Raw genomic sequence first — 18,287 nt, 5'->3', positions numbered from 1 at the left:
TCTCTAAGTTAAAGGGTACCTTTAATGTCTCAAAATGTTCAGTTCTTAGTTCTCATAAATAGTCCTCTACATATCTGCTACTGGCATCTGACCCCAGGTGGAGTGCACAATATTTCAGAAAGTTTTGTCTGACCTTTTTGCTTAGTAACAGAATCCTCTTAGTTTCCTCCTAGTTTGGTGTTTATAAAAAAGCAGTTCCATCTACCTCTCACCTGCATCATAGATGATATTGGTAGCGAAGAGCAAGTAGGTGAGAAGAAACGAAATTAAGGGCTGCAAAGGAAGGTACTCTGAAAAGTATTGATTTTCTTTATGGTAAAAAGACTAACAATAGGATAGGATGCTAATGGAGGGACAGTTAGTCATTTTAGGCACATATTAATTCCTCTGCAGAGATTAACAAAATCATTTTTAATTGGCATTTTATTTGGCGGTTTAGAAAAAATCTCCGGAGCTGCTTAGAAAGAGCTTTATAGAGAAGGCCCTTTTCTGATATAGAGTTAACTATTCATTCATCAAATATTTGAGAATCCAGTGTATGCTAAAATGATTTCTGCCCTCAAGAACCTAAAGTAGACCTATTGTACACACTAAGTGCCTTTTGAATACTGGGCAGAAGAGAAAACAGGTCAGATCTTTGAAGGAACTGACTATGGGTAATATCAAAATACTAAACCCATGTCACAACTGTGAGATAAAGTCACTTTTCATGTAACCATTTAAAGTTTTGAAGAGGTGGCCTCCCTGGTGGCGCAGGGGGTTAAGACACAGCTTATGAGGCTATCCACAGCTACTGCAGCCCAAGTTCCATCCCTGACCAGGGAGGTGACCCACATGGTGCAGCAGACCTCTCCTGACTCGCCCGCTGCTCCCCACAGCGGTGTATTTCAGTCAATCCTCCTGTTCTGTTCCCCACTCTGTCTCTGGTGAATCCTCTCACCCGCTGCATCTCTGGCCTGTATCCCAGTTCTTGTATGTATAAATAAATCTTTTAAAAAATAATAAAGGGCCTCCCCGGTGGTGCAGCGGTTGAGCGCTGGGTTGCGAAGCTGCCCGCAGCCTCTGCAGCGCTGGTTCGATCCCCGGCTGCTCCCTGGCCACCGGAGGAGGGTCCCACATGGCGCGCAGACCTCTCCTGCCGCCCGCTGCTCCCCTCAGCAGTGTACTTCGGTCCTTCTGCCTGCTCTGCTCCCTGCTCTGGCTCTGGTGAATTCTCTCACCCTCCCGTGCTTCTGACTGTACCCAGTGCTTGTATAAATAAATAAAAATAAATCTTTAAAAAAAAATAAATAAAAAATAAAGTTTTGGAGAGGAATGAATTTCTATATTCCTCCCTTATGATAAATTACAAAGACGTGTTTCTGGTGTTCTGACCATGCTGTTTTTTTTTTTTTTTTAAGATTTATTGATTGATTGATTTATACATACATGCATACAAGCACTGGGTACAGTCAGAGGCGCAGGAGAGTGAGAGAATTCACCAGAGCCAGAGCAGGATGCAGAACAGGCAGAAGGACCGAAGTACACTGCTGAGGGGAGCAGCGGGCGGCAGGAGAGGTCTGCGCGCCATGTAGGACCCTCCTTCGGTGGCTGGAGAGCAGCCGGGGATCGAACCGATGCTGCAGAGGCTGCGGGCAGCTTCGCAACCCAGCGCTCAACCGCTGCGCCACCGGGGAGGCCCTGACCATGCTGTTTTGAACTGCATTTTTGGTTTCTTTCTTTTGTTGGAAGATTTGGCAGATCCTATAATCTGATTAAGGTGATCATCACTTAACCATAATCTAGTCTTTTCTCTCTTTGGGCCTACTCAGATTCAAGTAAGACTTCAACTGAACTAACATTGCTTTTTGTCTTCCTACTTCTAGCTATGTTGTAATGCTAACTCTTTTCTTTTAAAGGGTAGGGAGTAAGGGGGACAAGAATCTGGAGTTCCATCTAGTTAACATTTAGTGAGATTGTACTATCTGCTATTAATGTTAGACACTTGCCCTTTTTTAAAAAAATAGAATCCTATGACCTTGTGCGGTGGGATTTAAGTGATTTGTCCTAGCTCATGCAGATAGCACAAGGACATGAATTCACAATGGCCTGTGAGGATAAAACTTGTGTTCCTAACTACCCACTTGTTCCCAAAATAAACCCCTATCAGAAACATTGCTTATATTTCAAAGTTTAGCCTTCGTTTTGTGTATTGGTAAAAGGAGAAAACTGGGATCCCACAGCAGATAAAATACAGATGATTTTGTTAAAGAAGTAGAAATTGGAGAGAAACTAATTGATTTCCAGCTGGTGGTCAATATAATGTTGCTAGCGTAGGAACTCCTAGAAATAGAGATTGGTGAAACCCATGGCCATTCATGTCCTAGAACCAAACTAGTTGTAAATAGTAGTTGTAAACTACTATTGAGATGAAAGCTTGGGGGAAAAAAGTGTGTGTGTGTGTGTGTGTGTGTGTGTGTGTAAATTGTTTTCTAGACCGTTCAAGTTCAACCCTGAAAGTATTTCCTGATATATAGGTGATGAGGTGAATGGTAGGACACTGAAAGGGAGTGGATGTTTGGCTGATAAAAGTCTATCGTGTTCGGTCATAATTTGTTGTGGTTGTGTTACTGCTAGGTTTTGTGTCACAGTTTACTGCAACAAGTGGGTTTTGTGGATTTCTTTTCTTTAGGTGGGATGAGGACATGGAATCTTTCCGTTCAGCAAGCCAAGAGATCCTACTTAAAGGTTTGAAAAGCAAGCCAGACACAGTGATTCTCAACTGTAGTTATGTATTTATTAGAATTGTGGTGCAAGGATGTCCTGAACAAACTCCACAAGCAGGCTTTATGGACCCCACCCTCACCCCAGACCAAAGAGATCCAAGACACTGAGGACTACAAATCCTATAATGTCACCACCAAAGGGAGCATTGCTGGGAACTGAGGGTGGCGTTAAGCAGCCAGGGTTGGTATATAACTGGACATGTAGGGTTGGGGTGAGGGGGGTTCTCCTGTTTTCAGCGTGCTATTGGGGTCCCAGCTCAGTGGAACTGGTAGCACGCATTCACCAATTTGTCCCTTTTTTTTTTTCCTCAGCTATTCCTTTCATTTCCAACCTTTTTTGTAAATAAAACCTTTATTAACCTTTTTGTGTGTGCCTGCAGTTGAGTCTTATTGTAAGTCCCTTTTAAGCCCATAGGTGAAGACTCACAGTCAGATTTGTTGCCCTGTAATAGAATTTGTTGGATTCTATTTGAAAATTGAGACTCCCTGATGTATTAGTCACTGTCTTCATTCTCCCTGTTCAAGAGTTATTGCATCAGAATAGAGTGAAAGGATAATTTATATTTATTTATTCTTTGTATCTGAGCATTTGTTTTACATGTTTAGAAAACTTGCCAAGGATTCTGGGGTTCTCCGGCATATTGGAGGATAGACAAGCCTGTCGCAACCACATGTGTTTTGTTTTTCCCACTTAACCTTTCTGTAGTGTTCTTGAATATTGATGGTGAGCCTTGATAAGGTATTTGCAGGTCAAAGAGTGCCTACATTTTCCTGTTTGGGGCTGCATCAGAAAGCCCCTGGCATCCAAAGGCTGCAGCTATCAGCTGAGGGAAGGGATAACTATCAGCTGTTCCTTTAAGTTCTCTTCCTTCCTGAATTTTGTCTAGTTTTGTTTACTGTCTGTATTTAGTCTATTTACAACTACTTCTTCCTCCTGTCTCCCAGCTGCTTTATTCTCAGATGTTAGTCCTCTGGTGGAAGTTTTAGTGAACCGTCTGTGATAAGGGACAGTATCCCTAAAGTGATAACAAGAAATCTGAGAGCAGAGACCCGGAAGCCTTAAGCAGCACATTGTTGTCTGTTGTGTGTTGGTCAGCCAGTTTTTACGATCTGCCTGTGAATCATTCATTGCTGTACTTCATGATTAATGGCTCTTGAATGAGAGCCTTTTGATTTTGAAAAAGTGGTAATTGTGACAAAGCACAAGAGTGAATAAAAATATTAAAAATTAAAGAAGGTTATAGTCCATATATGTAGCAAGCAACTCCTTAGTGAGAACTTCATTTCTCATTCTCCCCTGTGGGTCGTTTGCTCTACTTGAAAATGAAATATTCCACTTCCTTGATTTTATTTTGATGTTTACACAAACTGGTCTAACGACTTTGATGACTTGTTGGAGGTTAAATGAGTGTTGATTTGGTTTGGGAACTTCCCTGGAAAAAACTTTAATCTGCTTGTATGAAACCCAACATATAAAACAAAAACATCAGAGATTATAAAGTAGCATCCATCTCTAAAGTTAGAAATCATCCCTTTAGTAATCCTTGCCTCTTCTTCCTGTCAGGTATCATAATAAAGATGAATTCAGAAACTTAAGGTTTCACCCCAGAGCATATAGGGAGAGGCATAAAAGGAAACTTTAAAAAAAAGGAATTTTTTGACTTTAAGTCAAAATTCAAAAGGAGTAAGAGACTGAAACTAACTTAGTGTTTCAGGTTTAGCACCTTGGTAAATATATGTCAAGACATTTTGGCAAGGTACACTTTGGGACCATTTTTTTTTAAAAATGGAATTCTATAATAAGATTATGTTCTTAGGTGTCTTACCTACTTTGTTCTTAGAATATTGTGACAAAACTGTAAGGTTTTGTCAACCACCTCTGGGCAAAGTTGCTAAAGAAATGCTTATCTTCTTAACCTGTCTGCAGTGGAAAATAAATAGCTGCTTATCTTAAGGTCACAACTTTGTCCTGCAGTGGTTATCTTGCTTTAAGGATTTCCTCTAGGCATTTTGGCCTCACCAGGTAATTTGTCCCAACTTTTCTTAAGTTGCAAATGTTGGATTTGTTGGTGCCTGTTCTCTTCTGAGCTCTGCTTCTTTACCTCTTCTATTAGTGGCGCCCCTTCTCTTTCTGTTATAGCGCAGCCCCGATACAAAACGGGTGCCTGACTGTGGGTCCTCACCTGCGCGCTTAAAAGGACTTATCAATGCTCTACTGCAGGCACACACGAAAGGTTAATAAAAGGTTTATTTACAAGGGAAGGGCAAATGAGGAAATGTGCAGCTCAGGGAGAAAAATGGGAGACAAAGTTTTAAATACGTCCGATCTGGAATCCCAAATGGCACTCAGAGTTGGCTGCGAGCCAGGAGCGGTGAAGCCTGGAGGCTAGCCGAGAGAGCAAGCCCCCCAAGGCCCACGTGTCTGCTTTTTATACCCAACCTGGCTGCTTAACTCCACCCTCAGGTCCCAGCCACTTTCCCTTTGATGGTGACGGGATTTGTCTTTCCCAATGTCTTGATGACTTTGGTCTGGAGTGGGGGTGTAGTCCACAAAGCCTGTATGGGATTAGCTCAGAACATCCTCTCCCCCTAACATTTCCATTCCCTGCTGATGGCCTGTTGGCTAGTTGCATCTCCTAGGAAACTACTCTGTAAATCAGAGCATGTCAACTTTCAAAAACTGCACCTTTTTGAGAAATAGCTCCCTTAGTCTCTAAAGATTTCCAAGAGCCTGTAGAGAAATATGCTCTCTGGAGAATTGTTGTTCTGAAAACAAGCTAAGCCTGTAAAGATTGTATTCAGAAGTATGTTTTCTGTTTTCCCCATCATGTATATTTTCATATTATGCATGTGCATATGTTGACAAACCCTGTGTCAGATGTACCTGCCTTCCTCACCTCCCCCTTCTTGTGATAATTATGTACATAATTTAAATCCTCTATAGAGAAAGACAGGTAGATGGCACCTACAACCTCAAAGAACATTGACTGTAAGGAGCTTTCTAAATAATAATAATAATAGATGTCTTTTGAGAATTGTTTTTTCATCTAGTTGAGAAATTTGAATGTGGCCACAGAATTGTATGCAACTGATCTTTTGATTCTTTTTTTCCCTTGTCCTAGCTTAGAGAAGTTCCTTTTGTGTAGTTGTACTATGAAATGTAAAATAAAAACATTTTACATAGTGGTCCATTTTACAATATAAATGTGTATATACTTGAGCCGGGGGTTATTCTGAATCACTCTAGTGTATTAGTACTGTGTTTGAAATTTGAGCTGATTTGAATAGAGGCCTGCTATTGATATAGATGAAGAAATAACTATGGATCAGGTTTTGTGGTTTGTAGGATTTTATTTTATAGAAACCATACTTTGGAAGCAACCTTGTTTTCTGACCATTTTGCCTATGTTTGTGATGACAACTGGGGGTGCTTACCATGTTCCTTTTAGTCTCTGGTTTGGCTAGAGTACTTGCTCCCGGATCCAAGGGGTGGCAGCAGAGCACACACCATAATTTACCTTGTGCTGTCATTAGTCATCTTACAGCGTTTTGGTTAAAGTACCACAAAGGTTATAAACCAGCCTTCTAGGGCCTCCCCGGTGGCGCAGCGGTTGAGCGCTGGGTTGCGAAACTGCGCGCGGCCTCTGCGGCGCCGGTTCGATCCCCGGCTGCTCCCCGGCCACCAGAGGAGGGTCCCACATGGCGTGCAGACCTCTCCTGCCGCCCGCTGCTCCCCTCAGTAGTGTACTTCGGTCCTTCTGCCTGCTCTGCTCCCCGCTCTGGCTCTGGTGAATTCTCTCACCCTCCCGCGCTTCTGACTGTACCCAGTGCATGTATAAACAAAACAAACAAACAAACCAGCAAACAAATAAATAAAGCATGCCTCTATAAAAAAAAAAATAAAAAAAAATCATTGATGTACTTTTAAAAAAAAATAAAAATAAAAAAAATAAATAAACCAGCCTTCTAGACTTTGAGTATAAACACCTGTGGTGGATTTGCCCAATATAATATCTGATGACAGTGTATTTTGATAGTGGAAGATCTAGTCATTTTGTCTGCTTATAAAGAAAATGTGTGTCTTCCTTGATACCTGTGGAATTTACCACTGGTAGAAAACTTTCAGAGGGCACAGCATGCGCTTATAAATGAGCCTGTTTCTAGTGCTAATACTAAGGAAAACCAAATACAGTGATAGACATTTGTGAAATTAGTTTTGCTATACGAAGGTGTGCCCAGGCATTTTCAGATTTCAGACATCTGTAGTTATAAAACTAATAGGAGTTTTTTTTATTTTGTCGTTGTTCCTTTCCCTGAGCCTCTTCCCTTCTTTATCAGTCATTTGACACATAAGCCCCTTTGGCTTAATATTGTACCCACCTATAATTTCTTTTTCTTGCCGCCTTCTACTGGACACTGGATATGTGAGATTCTGTTGTGTTGGGCTATTGTGAAATTATGCAGACTCAGTAATTAGGGAAAAGTTTGTCTAAGTCCTCTGCCCATTTTTTTATAGGAGTTGTCTTTTTGTTGCTGCGTTACAAGAGGTCTCTACGTATCCCAGATATAAGTGCCTTGTCAGATGTATGAATTGCAATTTTTTTCTCCCATTCTACAAGTTGTCTTTTCACTTCTCGATGGTGTCTTTGAGTCACCAGTTTTCTTTTTGGTGAAGTCCACTGCATCCAGATAATCCAGTGTTTTAAATAGTAATTTTTCGTTGTTTGGGTATTGAGAGTTTGTTATGATTTATGTTTCTTAAACTGGAAAGTCATAGGTGAAGAAAAGCCCCTTAAGGAATGGAACTTTAAAGGAACCATTTTTAAAAAGTCATCTAGTATGAATTCAGATGGTTTGTTTTTTTTTTTTAATTTTCTAGAGGCATGTCTTATTTATTTATCTATTTGTTTGTTTGTTTGGTTTATACATGCACTGGGTACAGTCAGAAGCCGGGAGGGTGAGAGAATTCACCAGAGCCAGAGCAGGGAGCAGAACAGGCAGAAGGACCGAAGTACACTGCTGAGGGGAGCAGCGGGCGGCAGGAGAGTTCTGCGCGCCATGTAGGACCCTCCTCCGGTGGCCGGGGAGCAGGAGCAGCCGGGGATCGAACCGGCGCCGCAGAGGCCCCGCAGAGGCCGCGGGCAGCTTCGCAACCCAGCGCTCAACCGCTGCGCCACCAGGGAGGCCCATGAATTCAGATGGTTTTAATGTGCAGTAAAGAACTGAGAACTGCTTAACAAAATTTACCATTTTAACCATTTTTAAGTATTCAGTTCAGTAGTGTTAGGGGCTTTCACATTACTGTACAGCTAATCTCAAGAGCCCTTCATCTTGTAAAACGGAAAATACATACCCATTAAAAAACAAATTCCTATTTCCCCTCCAGCCACAGGCAACCACCATTCTGTTCATTTCTAGATTTGACTGCTCTAAATACATCATACAAGGGGAATCATACAGTATTTGTCCTTTTATGGCTGGCTTACTCCTCTTAGCATGTGTTTGTTTCATCCATGTGTCACAATTTCCTTCAAGGCTGAATAATATCCCATTGTATCTATCTGACCTTTTATTATTCATTCGCTAAAGAACATTTGAATAGTTTCAACCTTTCCGCTTTTGTGAAATGTTGTTAATGTGCTTTATTGCACAAGTACCTATATGATTCCTAGTTTTCAAGCTTTGGGGTATAATTACAGAAAATGGGATTGATAGACAATTTATTGTCTTTGTTATTTGAGGAACTGCCACACTGTTGTACCATTTTACATTACCATCAGCCATGTACACCTGGGTCCTACTTTCTCCACATCTTCACCAACACTTGTTATTTTTCAGAATTTTGAATGTGAGGGTCTTTTTTGCTAGTGGTTATCCTAATAGGTATGAAGCAGTTTTGTGTTTGGATTTGCATTATCTTAGTGATTAGTGACAAACTGATAATGTTGTTTTATTTGTTTCTTGTAAAAATAGGAATGTTGAGTTAAGATAGTTATTAACTAGTGGTGCTAATAAGTGTCTTGAGAATGTGTGACTAACAAGTGATGTTGCTGGCATCAGTGTAGAGTTGAGTTTAGAAAAGATTCCTAGCATATATTCCAAGATTCTCCTTTCCCATTATTAAGCTGTTTAGGGTGCTAAGTTAGTGATTATAGATTTTAAAGGTGAGCCTGTAATTTAAAGAAAAATGGGAAACAGGGTAATAATAAGTAGTATTTTCCCTAGATTTTGGAAAGCTTGTTGCATCATCCTGTGATGGCATCTACCACTGCAGAACAGTCAGATTCCAAGCCTCTGCCATGGGCTCACTGTCAGATTCTAGCCTGTTGTCACCCCTTTATCAAAGCTTCTTTCTTAATCCCTGAGAAATGAAGTGTTTCAAAAGTATGTCTTGAATTGCCTGCCTTTATATAATTAATATTCCATAGCTAATACTCATTCAAATGAGTGAGCACACTGTGTGTTCTGAACACTGCTCTAGCTCTGGATATACTTGATTACACTGGTACAGTCTTAACTCTCACCATCCCAGCTACCTTAAGGGTGATACAGTTCTGTTATTTTGGGAACATCTCCATCTAGCTCCCTTTACTTATGATAAAGCATGAATTAAAACTATTTATTTATTTGGTATTTGAACCTGCAATGTTCTTTATTCCACAGCAATGGCACAAGCATGATATCATTGATCATTCCGCCCAAAGACCAGATTTCCCGAGTGGCAAAAATGTTAGCAGATGAATTTGGAACTGCATCTAACATTAAGTCACGAGTAAACCGCCTTTCAGTCCTGGGAGCCATTACATCTGTACAACAAAGACTCAAACTTTATAACAAAGGTAATTTGGAACTCAATCATATGCCTCCTCTACTTTGTCATGTTTATATTTTCAACTTTGATTCTTCCGTGATGCTTTTGCCCCTCATTGGTGTTTCCTTCAGCCAGCCTTTGGCAACCTCCCTTTTGCCTTGGAGTTCCCCTGCCCCTCTTTTTAAGGTTTTGTTGTTGTTGTTTTTAAGTTAAGTAGTATTTACTGTACTTAAATGAATAAATCCTCCTTTTGAAAACATCTCAAAATGGCATTTCAAAATCAGGGAAAGAATTATGCTTGAGTGATTTACAAATATTTCTTTATTTAAATCATGATTTAAAGGGGCAGGCACAATAGACTTGGAAACATTTTCTATTATCGAAAATAATTAAGGGGTGGGGCGAGGAAAGGAGAGAATGGGGTCAAAATAAGGGGGTTGCAATTGTATGGGGAATATAAAAATTTAAAAAAGGACAATGACAAATTACTAACAATATTAAAAAGACATTTTTCATGTGTATAGATTCATGGAAATACTGCTCAAAGAAGTTATTTCCTTTTCCCAAAGGAGAAAAAAGTGAAAAATAAAAGGACATCATGAAACATAAAAAATTAATAATAAAATAAAGATGACCCAAAAAAAAAAAAAAAGAAAATAATTAGATGCGGGTTTAAGTAGAGAAATTTGTTTGTATTCTTTGCAGTACCTCCAAATGGCCTGGTTGTTTACTGTGGTACAATTGTAACAGAAGAAGGAAAGGAAAAGAAAGTCAACATTGACTTTGAACCTTTCAAACCAATTAATACATCATTGTATTTGTGTGACAACAAATTCCATACAGAGGTAAGAATAACCCAAAAAAGAAACCACATTCAAATTAGCAATCTCTCACAATTCTCCCCCCTAGATGTTTCAGTTCTAGGCTGCTACCATCTCTTTTGTGTCTGTAGATTTGCTTAGAATTTGTCATATGAATGGAATCATAGTGGGTGACTATTTGTGACTGCCTTCTTTCCTTTAGCCTAGTATTTTCAAGGTTTGTCCTTAATGTGGTATGTATCTGTACTCCTTCCCTTTTTACTGACACATACTTGCAATATTTTATCTCTTTATGGTTGTACCACATTTTGGCCAGTCATCAGCTTGTGTCATTTCTGCCATTTGGCTGTTATGAATAGTGCTATTTTGAGTATATGTATACTGGTTTCTGTGTGACTGTATTTTCAAGTTTCTTGGGTATGTACCTGGAAGCGGAAATTCAACGATGTTTAGTCTTTTGAGGAATTGCAGATTGTTTTCTAAATTATTGTATCACTTCACAAATCTCTGGCTCTGTTTATATTTGAAAATATAAAATAATAAAAGAATATAAAATATAAAAGAATTTACATTATGACTCTGAATGACATAATTATTCAGCATTTTTGAGGCAAGTGCTAAGCTGAGTTTAGAGAACAAGAAACAATGATTACCTGACCTCTCCTCTCCCTGTATACCCGTATTTGCCTATATTCCTTGCACCATTAGTTTATTGCTCACAATTGTAGTCTCTTTAGTAGCAGGACTAGAAGAGCTTTTTTTCCCCCATGAAACTTTTGATTGACAAAGCTGCCATAAGATGAACTTTAAGGGTGGAAAGAAAACCTCATTAGAGTGACCTAAATCAGTCAACAGTAGAACAATCAGGAATTCACAGCTGGCTTCTAGTTCAGTCTTCTGCCTTTCATCAACCTAGGGGAAAAACTTCTATACTGGAATTAGAACTGACATTTGTCAGCACAGTTTACAATGGATGGTTTTACTAACTTGACAGAAAGTCCAATTCTAGTTGGATGGTGGTAGGTTGCATAGATGGAGAGACTGTTGTTTTGGCTTTCACAACCTCTTTCTGGCAGAAGCTTCACTAGGGAGGCTTTTGACCACCTTATTCCATTTACCTGTGTCTGGTTTGATGAAAGCAGATTTTGAACCTTGTTGATTTCAACAGTCCCTAGTACTCATGTTATTTAGCTTCAGCTTATATATTAAGTTAGTTTCATTGGCTTTTCTAAAATTTAACTTCTCTTCCTAGGTACCATTTAATTTTGCTAACATTGTTTATTTTGGCTTTAACTGATAAGTCAGTAACTAGAATGAAGGTAGCATACTGCACAACACAATTTTAATTCCAGAATAATTAGGATATTTACACATTTTCATTAAGGATAAGATTATTATTCCCTAATTATCACCCTTGTTAAAAACCTAAATTAGGTGCCTCCCTGATGGCGCAGAGGTGAAGTCTCCGCTATGAAGCTATTGGCAGCTGCTGCAACATGAGTTTGATCCCTGGCCAGGGAGCTACCCCTCATGGCTCAGCAGACCTCTCTTTTCTCTGCTCCCCACTCTGTCTCTAGTGAATGGTCTCACCCCACCCCCACACACACAACACACACACCTCTGGGCCTACACCCCAGCTCCTATATGCGTAAATAAATCTTCAAAAAAAAAAAAAGCAACCCAAGTTAAGCTACCCAACAGATCGTTACATAAGGCAAGAATTTTAACAAGTGCAATACACATGTCTTAATGCCAGTTATTAAGCACAGGTTGGTTAAAGATTGATTCTTAATGATTAATGTGCTTTCTAGTCAATTCTTGAAGGAGCTATTTTCAGAAATGACTGTAATAATTTCTTATTTCTTAAGAGACTGTCACCTAGCAGTTAGTCATCTGCCAAACTGATAGTATTTAAATTCCATCAAGAAAACTTGCCTCTATCAGTTTGAGTCCTAAGGCTATTTCAGTATTTGCTCTTTCGGGAGGTTGAAATTTGGGGATATAATGCTAACTAACACGGGAGGATACGCTTCTCCCCTCCCAACCCCCATTAAAAACTCAATCATTAGCTATGATACTTTTTAAAATAGAGTTAAGTATTTATTTTTTTAACATTTATTTATGCGTACAAAAGCTGGGGTGTAGGCCAGAGATGTAGGGGGTGAGAGGACCCACCAGAGACATAGAGAGGGGAGCAGAACAGGCGTATCTACTGAAATACACTGCCGAGGAGAGCAGCAGGTGAGACAGGAGAGGTCTGCTATGCCATGTGAGTCATTTCCCAATCGACCTCGGCAATCAAACTCATGCTGTGGTGGCTTGCAGTATCCTGACAGCACTGAGACTTTAACCCCTGCACTATCAGTCTAAACCAAATCAGTAACTAGGAAGAAGTTGAGCCTTATAAATGTATTAGTTCTGTTTTCATGTATCCAGGCGAGGCATGTTGAAAGAATTCACAGATATAGTTGGGGTTTTGTTTTTTTCCCTTTCCACTAGTTTCAGATTTGTTTCACACAGGTAACATTTATGGCTAAAGTCTATAAATCATTCTATAACATAGTTTTGGGTGTTAGTTTGTTTGGTATTTGTATTATTCTGAGTGGGAATAAAGAAAATTCTTTCCGTTTTTGTCATGACCCTGGCCAAGCTTTGGGTTTTATTGTGTGGTTCTTGTGTTTTTCAGGCTCTTACAGCACTACTTTCTGATGATAGCAAATTTGGCTTCATTGTAATAGATGGTAGTGGTGCACTTTTTGGCACACTCCAAGGAAACACAAGAGAAGTTCTGCACAAATTCACCGTGGATCTCCCAAAGAAACATGGTAATAGAGAATACAAGCCCCTTTGCTTTGGGTCTAGCATTAAGGAAACAAATAGTATAGTAAGGGGGGAGTTAAATCCAGGTCATGGGAGAAACATCATGACTCATTGGTGTTTATGGCTCTTTTAGCCATGAGAATTTATAGTCACTCTGAAAATGAGTAACAATTTATGCAAAATAACAGTATAGTCTTTTTTTTTTTTTTTAAAGATTTATTCATCAAAGAACTGGGGGGGTAGGCCAGAGGTAAAGGGGGTGAGAGGACCCACCAGAGACAGAGTGGGGAGCAGAACAGGTGGGTCCACTGAAATACACTGCTGGGGGGAGCAGCGGGTGAGACCGAGAGGTCTGCTGCTCCATATGGGTTAGCTCTCTGGCTGGGGAGTGAACTCAGGCCATAGTGATGATAATGCCGTGAGACTTAACCCCTACACCACCAGGGAGGCCCCAAAATAATCATTTTTCCCTTTGTCTTTTCTTGGATGATAACATAATTATTTAGTTACTTCTTAATTAACAAAGCATCTTGTATTTCTTTATTAATTGCCTTATTTCTCTCACCACTTTTTTTGTGTCAAAGGTAGAGGAGGTCAGTCAGCCTTGCGTTTTGCGCGTTTAAGAATGGAAAAGCGACATAACTATGTTCGGAAAGTAGCTGAGACGGCTGTGCAGCTGTTTATTTCTGGGGACAAAGTGAATGTGGCTGGTCTCGTTTTAGCTGGATCAGCTGATTTTAAAACTGAACTAAGTCAATCTGACATGTTTGACCAGGTAAGTGAGAAGGAAGTGCTCTATGATGTCTCTGGATAGAAAAAGTGAGTCCTTTCAGCACATCTGGTGTAGGCACATCTTTTCTCCTTTTGCAGTGACTTGGCTTCTCTGTTAAAAACCTTAGAAGACTCCTGGTTTAATGGTTTGCCATAATTGACTTTAAAACTTGTTTGATTTTGGAGAAAATGGGAGCTGGTTTTCCTGACTTTCTTGCATTTATTTCTGGAAATAAATAAAGGAGTGAAACTCTGAGATTTATTATAGAGCTGATTAGCCCTCAAGCATTTAATCTGAAAGACCTTTTGGTTTATTAAATAGATTAAGCTATAGCACATTAGGGTGTTCTTCTAGAGGGGGGTAAAGTAGAAGTTTCATTTTGTCTTCTGCCACGTTACTTATATGTAAGCAACCAACAGTTTCCCCTTTCATTTATTTTTTAATTTTTTTAAACAGTACGTTTACTTTTTTTTTTTTTTTGGTAGGTTTATTTTATTTTTTATGCATAGAATGGGGAGGGTAGGCCATGGGGGGGGTGGGGAGGGCGATGAGAGGTTTCACCAGAGACAGAACAGGGAGCAAAACAGGCGGATTGACTGAAATACACTGCTGAGGGGAGCAGCAGGTGAGAAAGGAGAGGTCTGCTGCACTATGTGGATTAGCTCTCTGGCTAGGGAGCGAACTCATACCTCAGTGGCTGGCGATAGCTTGCTCGTGCTGATACTTTAATCCTTGCGCCACCAGGGAGACCCCTCTTCCTTTCATTTACAGGAAACTTTTGTACTTCATGAGTTGACCTCTTAGAGTATGAAATGACTGGCTGGGGAAGTTTACTCTAGCAATTGTTGGCCACTGAGACCAGCTCATGAGTAAATTGGGTTCCTCCCCTTTTAGACTTCAGTGATCATGTTGCTGTGTTATGCAAGCCCTTCAGAGTTAGTGGGTCTTGATAAAGGTGTTTTGAGTTACTGATGATGCTTTCTCTCTTTCTTTGTGTAGAGGTTGCAATCAAAAGTTTTAAAATTAGTTGATATATCCTATGGTGGTGAAAATGGATTTAACCAAGCTATTGAATTATCTACTGAAGTCCTCTCTAACGTGAAATTCATTCAAGAGAAGAAATTAATAGGTATCAAAAACAACTAGTCTGTGAATTGTTCTCATGTATATGTATGCATGTACACAACTGTATATATGAAAAAAGACACTTAAGTATGTATTTCCACTATTTTTTTCCCTTTGACTATAGAACCACACTTAAGTCTTATTTCCCATGTTAATTATCCCTTGACAGTGATGAATAGAAAGCCTGATTTAAAGATTAATTTGCCCATTTTTGAGTCTTGTTTGTGACTTAATTGAGCATGTACACATTTCCACAGGGCTAAGTATTTGGCCCAACTGTACTTCTTGAGAGTTGATTTCTGGAGCTTCAACTAATGCTGGGATTTTTTTCACTGACTTTGGCATTCAATCAAATTTTAGCTTTGTTTGTTTTGTCTCTTTCTGATATCGAGTGGGGGAGAGGGGTTCTGTATATCTACAAAGGAAACTGATCCCTGTCCTTATTGTGATCTGTCCCTAATCACAGGGCGATACTTTGATGAAATCAGCCAGGACACGGGCAAGTACTGTTTTGGAGTTGAAGATACACTAAAGGCTTTAGAAATGGGAGCTGTAGAGATTCTAATAGTCTATGAAAATCTGGATATAATGAGATATGTTCTTCATTGCCAAGGCACAGAAGGTATGAGAATTAGAAAATAAGATTGCTGGTTTTTACTGACCTGTGTTTTCTGGAAGTCTGGGTTGGAGATTTGGGCAAGATGGTTGTTCTCAGGAGTAGTCAGAAAGCAGATGATCTGTGTACCTTATTCTCCTCTCTAGTGTGTGACACATCCTTGCATAGATTTTTCTGTTTGAAATGCTTGATGCCTGGTTGAGATTGTTTTCTGGGGACAAGGACTGTGTCTTGGATGTCTTCATTGTTTCCCTGTGACAAAAACAATATATCTCTATGCATGCTGATTGACAGGCTTATGAAAATAAGGTTGATAGAATAAGTTTATGATCCCTTTTCTCTAACCCTACCTCATCTCGTGGGACTTATACCTATTCTTTTGTGAGAACCAGATTAACACATTTTTTCCCCAATACTACAGAGGAGAAAATTCTCTATCTTACTCCAGAACAAGAGAAGGATAAATCTCATTTCACAGACAAAGAGGTATGAGATTGTTTTCTTGATTTTTGTGATACATGCAATGAAACAAATCCAGATGTTAAAGGCTCTGGTAGCAAAGTGTATATAGGTCTAGGAATCATTTTATCATCACCTCTCTTTGCTTTTGTACTTGGGAGTGGGGTGGAGGGAGGAGGCATTGGAAAATGGTGAGCTCCTGTCTGCCAAATACTGGTCTGATCCCAAGGAAGAACACAAAGTCATGGTTATTGCAATGCCTTACTTTTAAAGTAGTTAAACAGCCGGAGAAAAACATTTCATCCTTGAAATATCAGGGAGGTAGGTTTTATTGGACAGTCCCGCTCCCGCCCTAGGAAACACGCTCTCTCTTCACTTAATCTTATCAGCTCTGCTATTGAAATGACTTCTGTGTTTTGGTCATAATGCATCACTCCAGCTTACAGCGTCACCTGCCCAGTAGAGATCTCATTAAATGTTAGTATCTTCAAATTCTGTGTTGAAGGAGTTTTTTTACAAGGCTGTTCCCCAAAGCAGTTCTGGCATGTCTCTTCTGGGCTGTTGAACGAGTGCTACCTAGAGACATTTTATAAACAGCCTGACTTCAAAAGACAACACAGTGAGCATAAGTTGAAAAACTGCTAAGTGTATACTGACATTTCATTCTTAGGCTAGGATTCTGAATTTAGGAAGGACTTCAAATTTTTATGCCATTAGAATTGAGTGACCAGAGACCACAATTCACTTAGAGTGTTTTAATATGCACCCTGATGAGAGGAGAGGGAGAATAAGAATGATGGCTGTCAGGGGAGTCGGGGATTTTAAGTTTTGGTATAGTCTAAACCTATCGTTTCTGCATCTTACGATCACTGTAGACAGGACAAGAACATGAACTGATTGAGAGCATGCCCTTACTGGAATGGTTTGCTAACAACTACAAAAAATTTGGAGCTACGTTGGAAATTGTCACAGATAAGTCCCAAGAAGGATCTCAATTTGTGAAAGGATTTGGTGGAATTGGAGGTGAGTAGAAAATCAGAAAAGTAAATTTAAAGCCAGGGTTTCAGACCAGCACCTTTCCCAGCTATCCCAAAATAAAATTTCTTCAGTTTTGATGTATGTTTATCATCACTGAGGCAGGAGGTTGGGACAGCACATAGCTGCAGGTTCCTTAGTTTGAACCATGTTATCATCACCTGTCTTTGCTTTCTGTGCATCTGCAAGGGTATTGAGCCTCGCTATTACTGTGAACCTGCCCCATCCCATGAACACGGTGACATCTGTTCTTTGGTTTGTTACCACAGGTATCTTGCGGTACCGAGTAGATTTCCAGGGAATGGAATACCAAGGAGGAGATGATGAATTTTTTGACCTTGATGACTACTAGGTAGTCGACATGGGTCCGGCAAAACGTGCCTCGCCCTCCAGCATCCAACCCAAGGAGCATACCCGTGGTGGAATCCAAACAGATCCCTGCCTTACAATTGGAACGTTTCCAGAACTTAATCCATGAGCATTGGATATTGAAAAGAAAACCGAAACAAAACCAGACCCAACCCTACACTTTGGTTTGTCATGGTGTCAGCGCAGCAGCCTACAACTAAGTTCCTAAATGCCACTTTGGACTAATTTAAACAAGAATCCCAGTTTTTACTTTTACTCGATGGTGGAATTGGTTGCTCTTGTATTTTATGAAAAAAAAAAAATGATTTTTTTAACCTTCATACATAGAAGCAAAAATACTTTAACTGCTGTAAACCTTCAAAAGTTAATAGAAATGAGATCTCACTGGTTTGTTTCTTATTTTGATTGGAGAAAAATTAAATTGCTGCATTTCGCAGTGACCCATTTACATGGCATTCTCAGCTTAGACTGCATAAGAAGAAATATATGTGGTGAAATATTGGAACCATTTCTCTCTCGGTCTCTGTTTAATGTTGAAAGGGTGAGCTAATAGGAGGCAATTTCAACTTCACTCCCTCTCACTACCCCTCCCTCTCCAGACTGTCAGTTTCAAGGATGCAAACTGCTTTGCAAAGTCAAACTGACATGAGAAGCATTTAGGTCAGTGCACTGTTTCCTTCCATCTGTTCTGCAG

The 18,287-nt window shown here is 39.8% G+C and overlaps 1 protein-coding gene across 1 annotated transcript in view; it reads left to right on the top strand.

The window, feature by feature from the left end:
• ETF1 (eukaryotic translation termination factor 1) overlaps positions 1 to 17,576 on the top strand; it is a gene marked incomplete at both ends in the record, with an annotated part of 28,248 nt that extends 10,672 nt beyond the window's left edge. The window contains 9 exons of the mRNA XM_084252128.1: positions 9,429 to 9,604; positions 10,282 to 10,421; positions 13,084 to 13,222; positions 13,802 to 13,992; positions 14,989 to 15,118; positions 15,581 to 15,736; positions 16,152 to 16,216; positions 17,065 to 17,212; positions 17,494 to 17,576. Coding sequence (XP_084108254.1) covers positions 9,429 to 9,604; positions 10,282 to 10,421; positions 13,084 to 13,222; positions 13,802 to 13,992; positions 14,989 to 15,118; positions 15,581 to 15,736; positions 16,152 to 16,216; positions 17,065 to 17,212; positions 17,494 to 17,576 — 1,228 coding nt within the window. The remainder of the gene's footprint in view (positions 1 to 9,428; positions 9,605 to 10,281; positions 10,422 to 13,083; positions 13,223 to 13,801; positions 13,993 to 14,988; positions 15,119 to 15,580; positions 15,737 to 16,151; positions 16,217 to 17,064; positions 17,213 to 17,493) is intronic.
• Positions 17,577 to 18,287: the final 711 nt, after the last annotated feature.

This window comes from Talpa europaea (genome assembly GCF_964194135.1).
Source record: "Talpa europaea genome assembly, chromosome: 13".
Taxonomy (NCBI): domain Eukaryota; kingdom Metazoa; phylum Chordata; class Mammalia; order Eulipotyphla; family Talpidae; genus Talpa; species Talpa europaea.
Note: the sequence above shows the minus strand (reverse complement) of the source record. Positions and strands in the feature narration are given on the sequence as shown.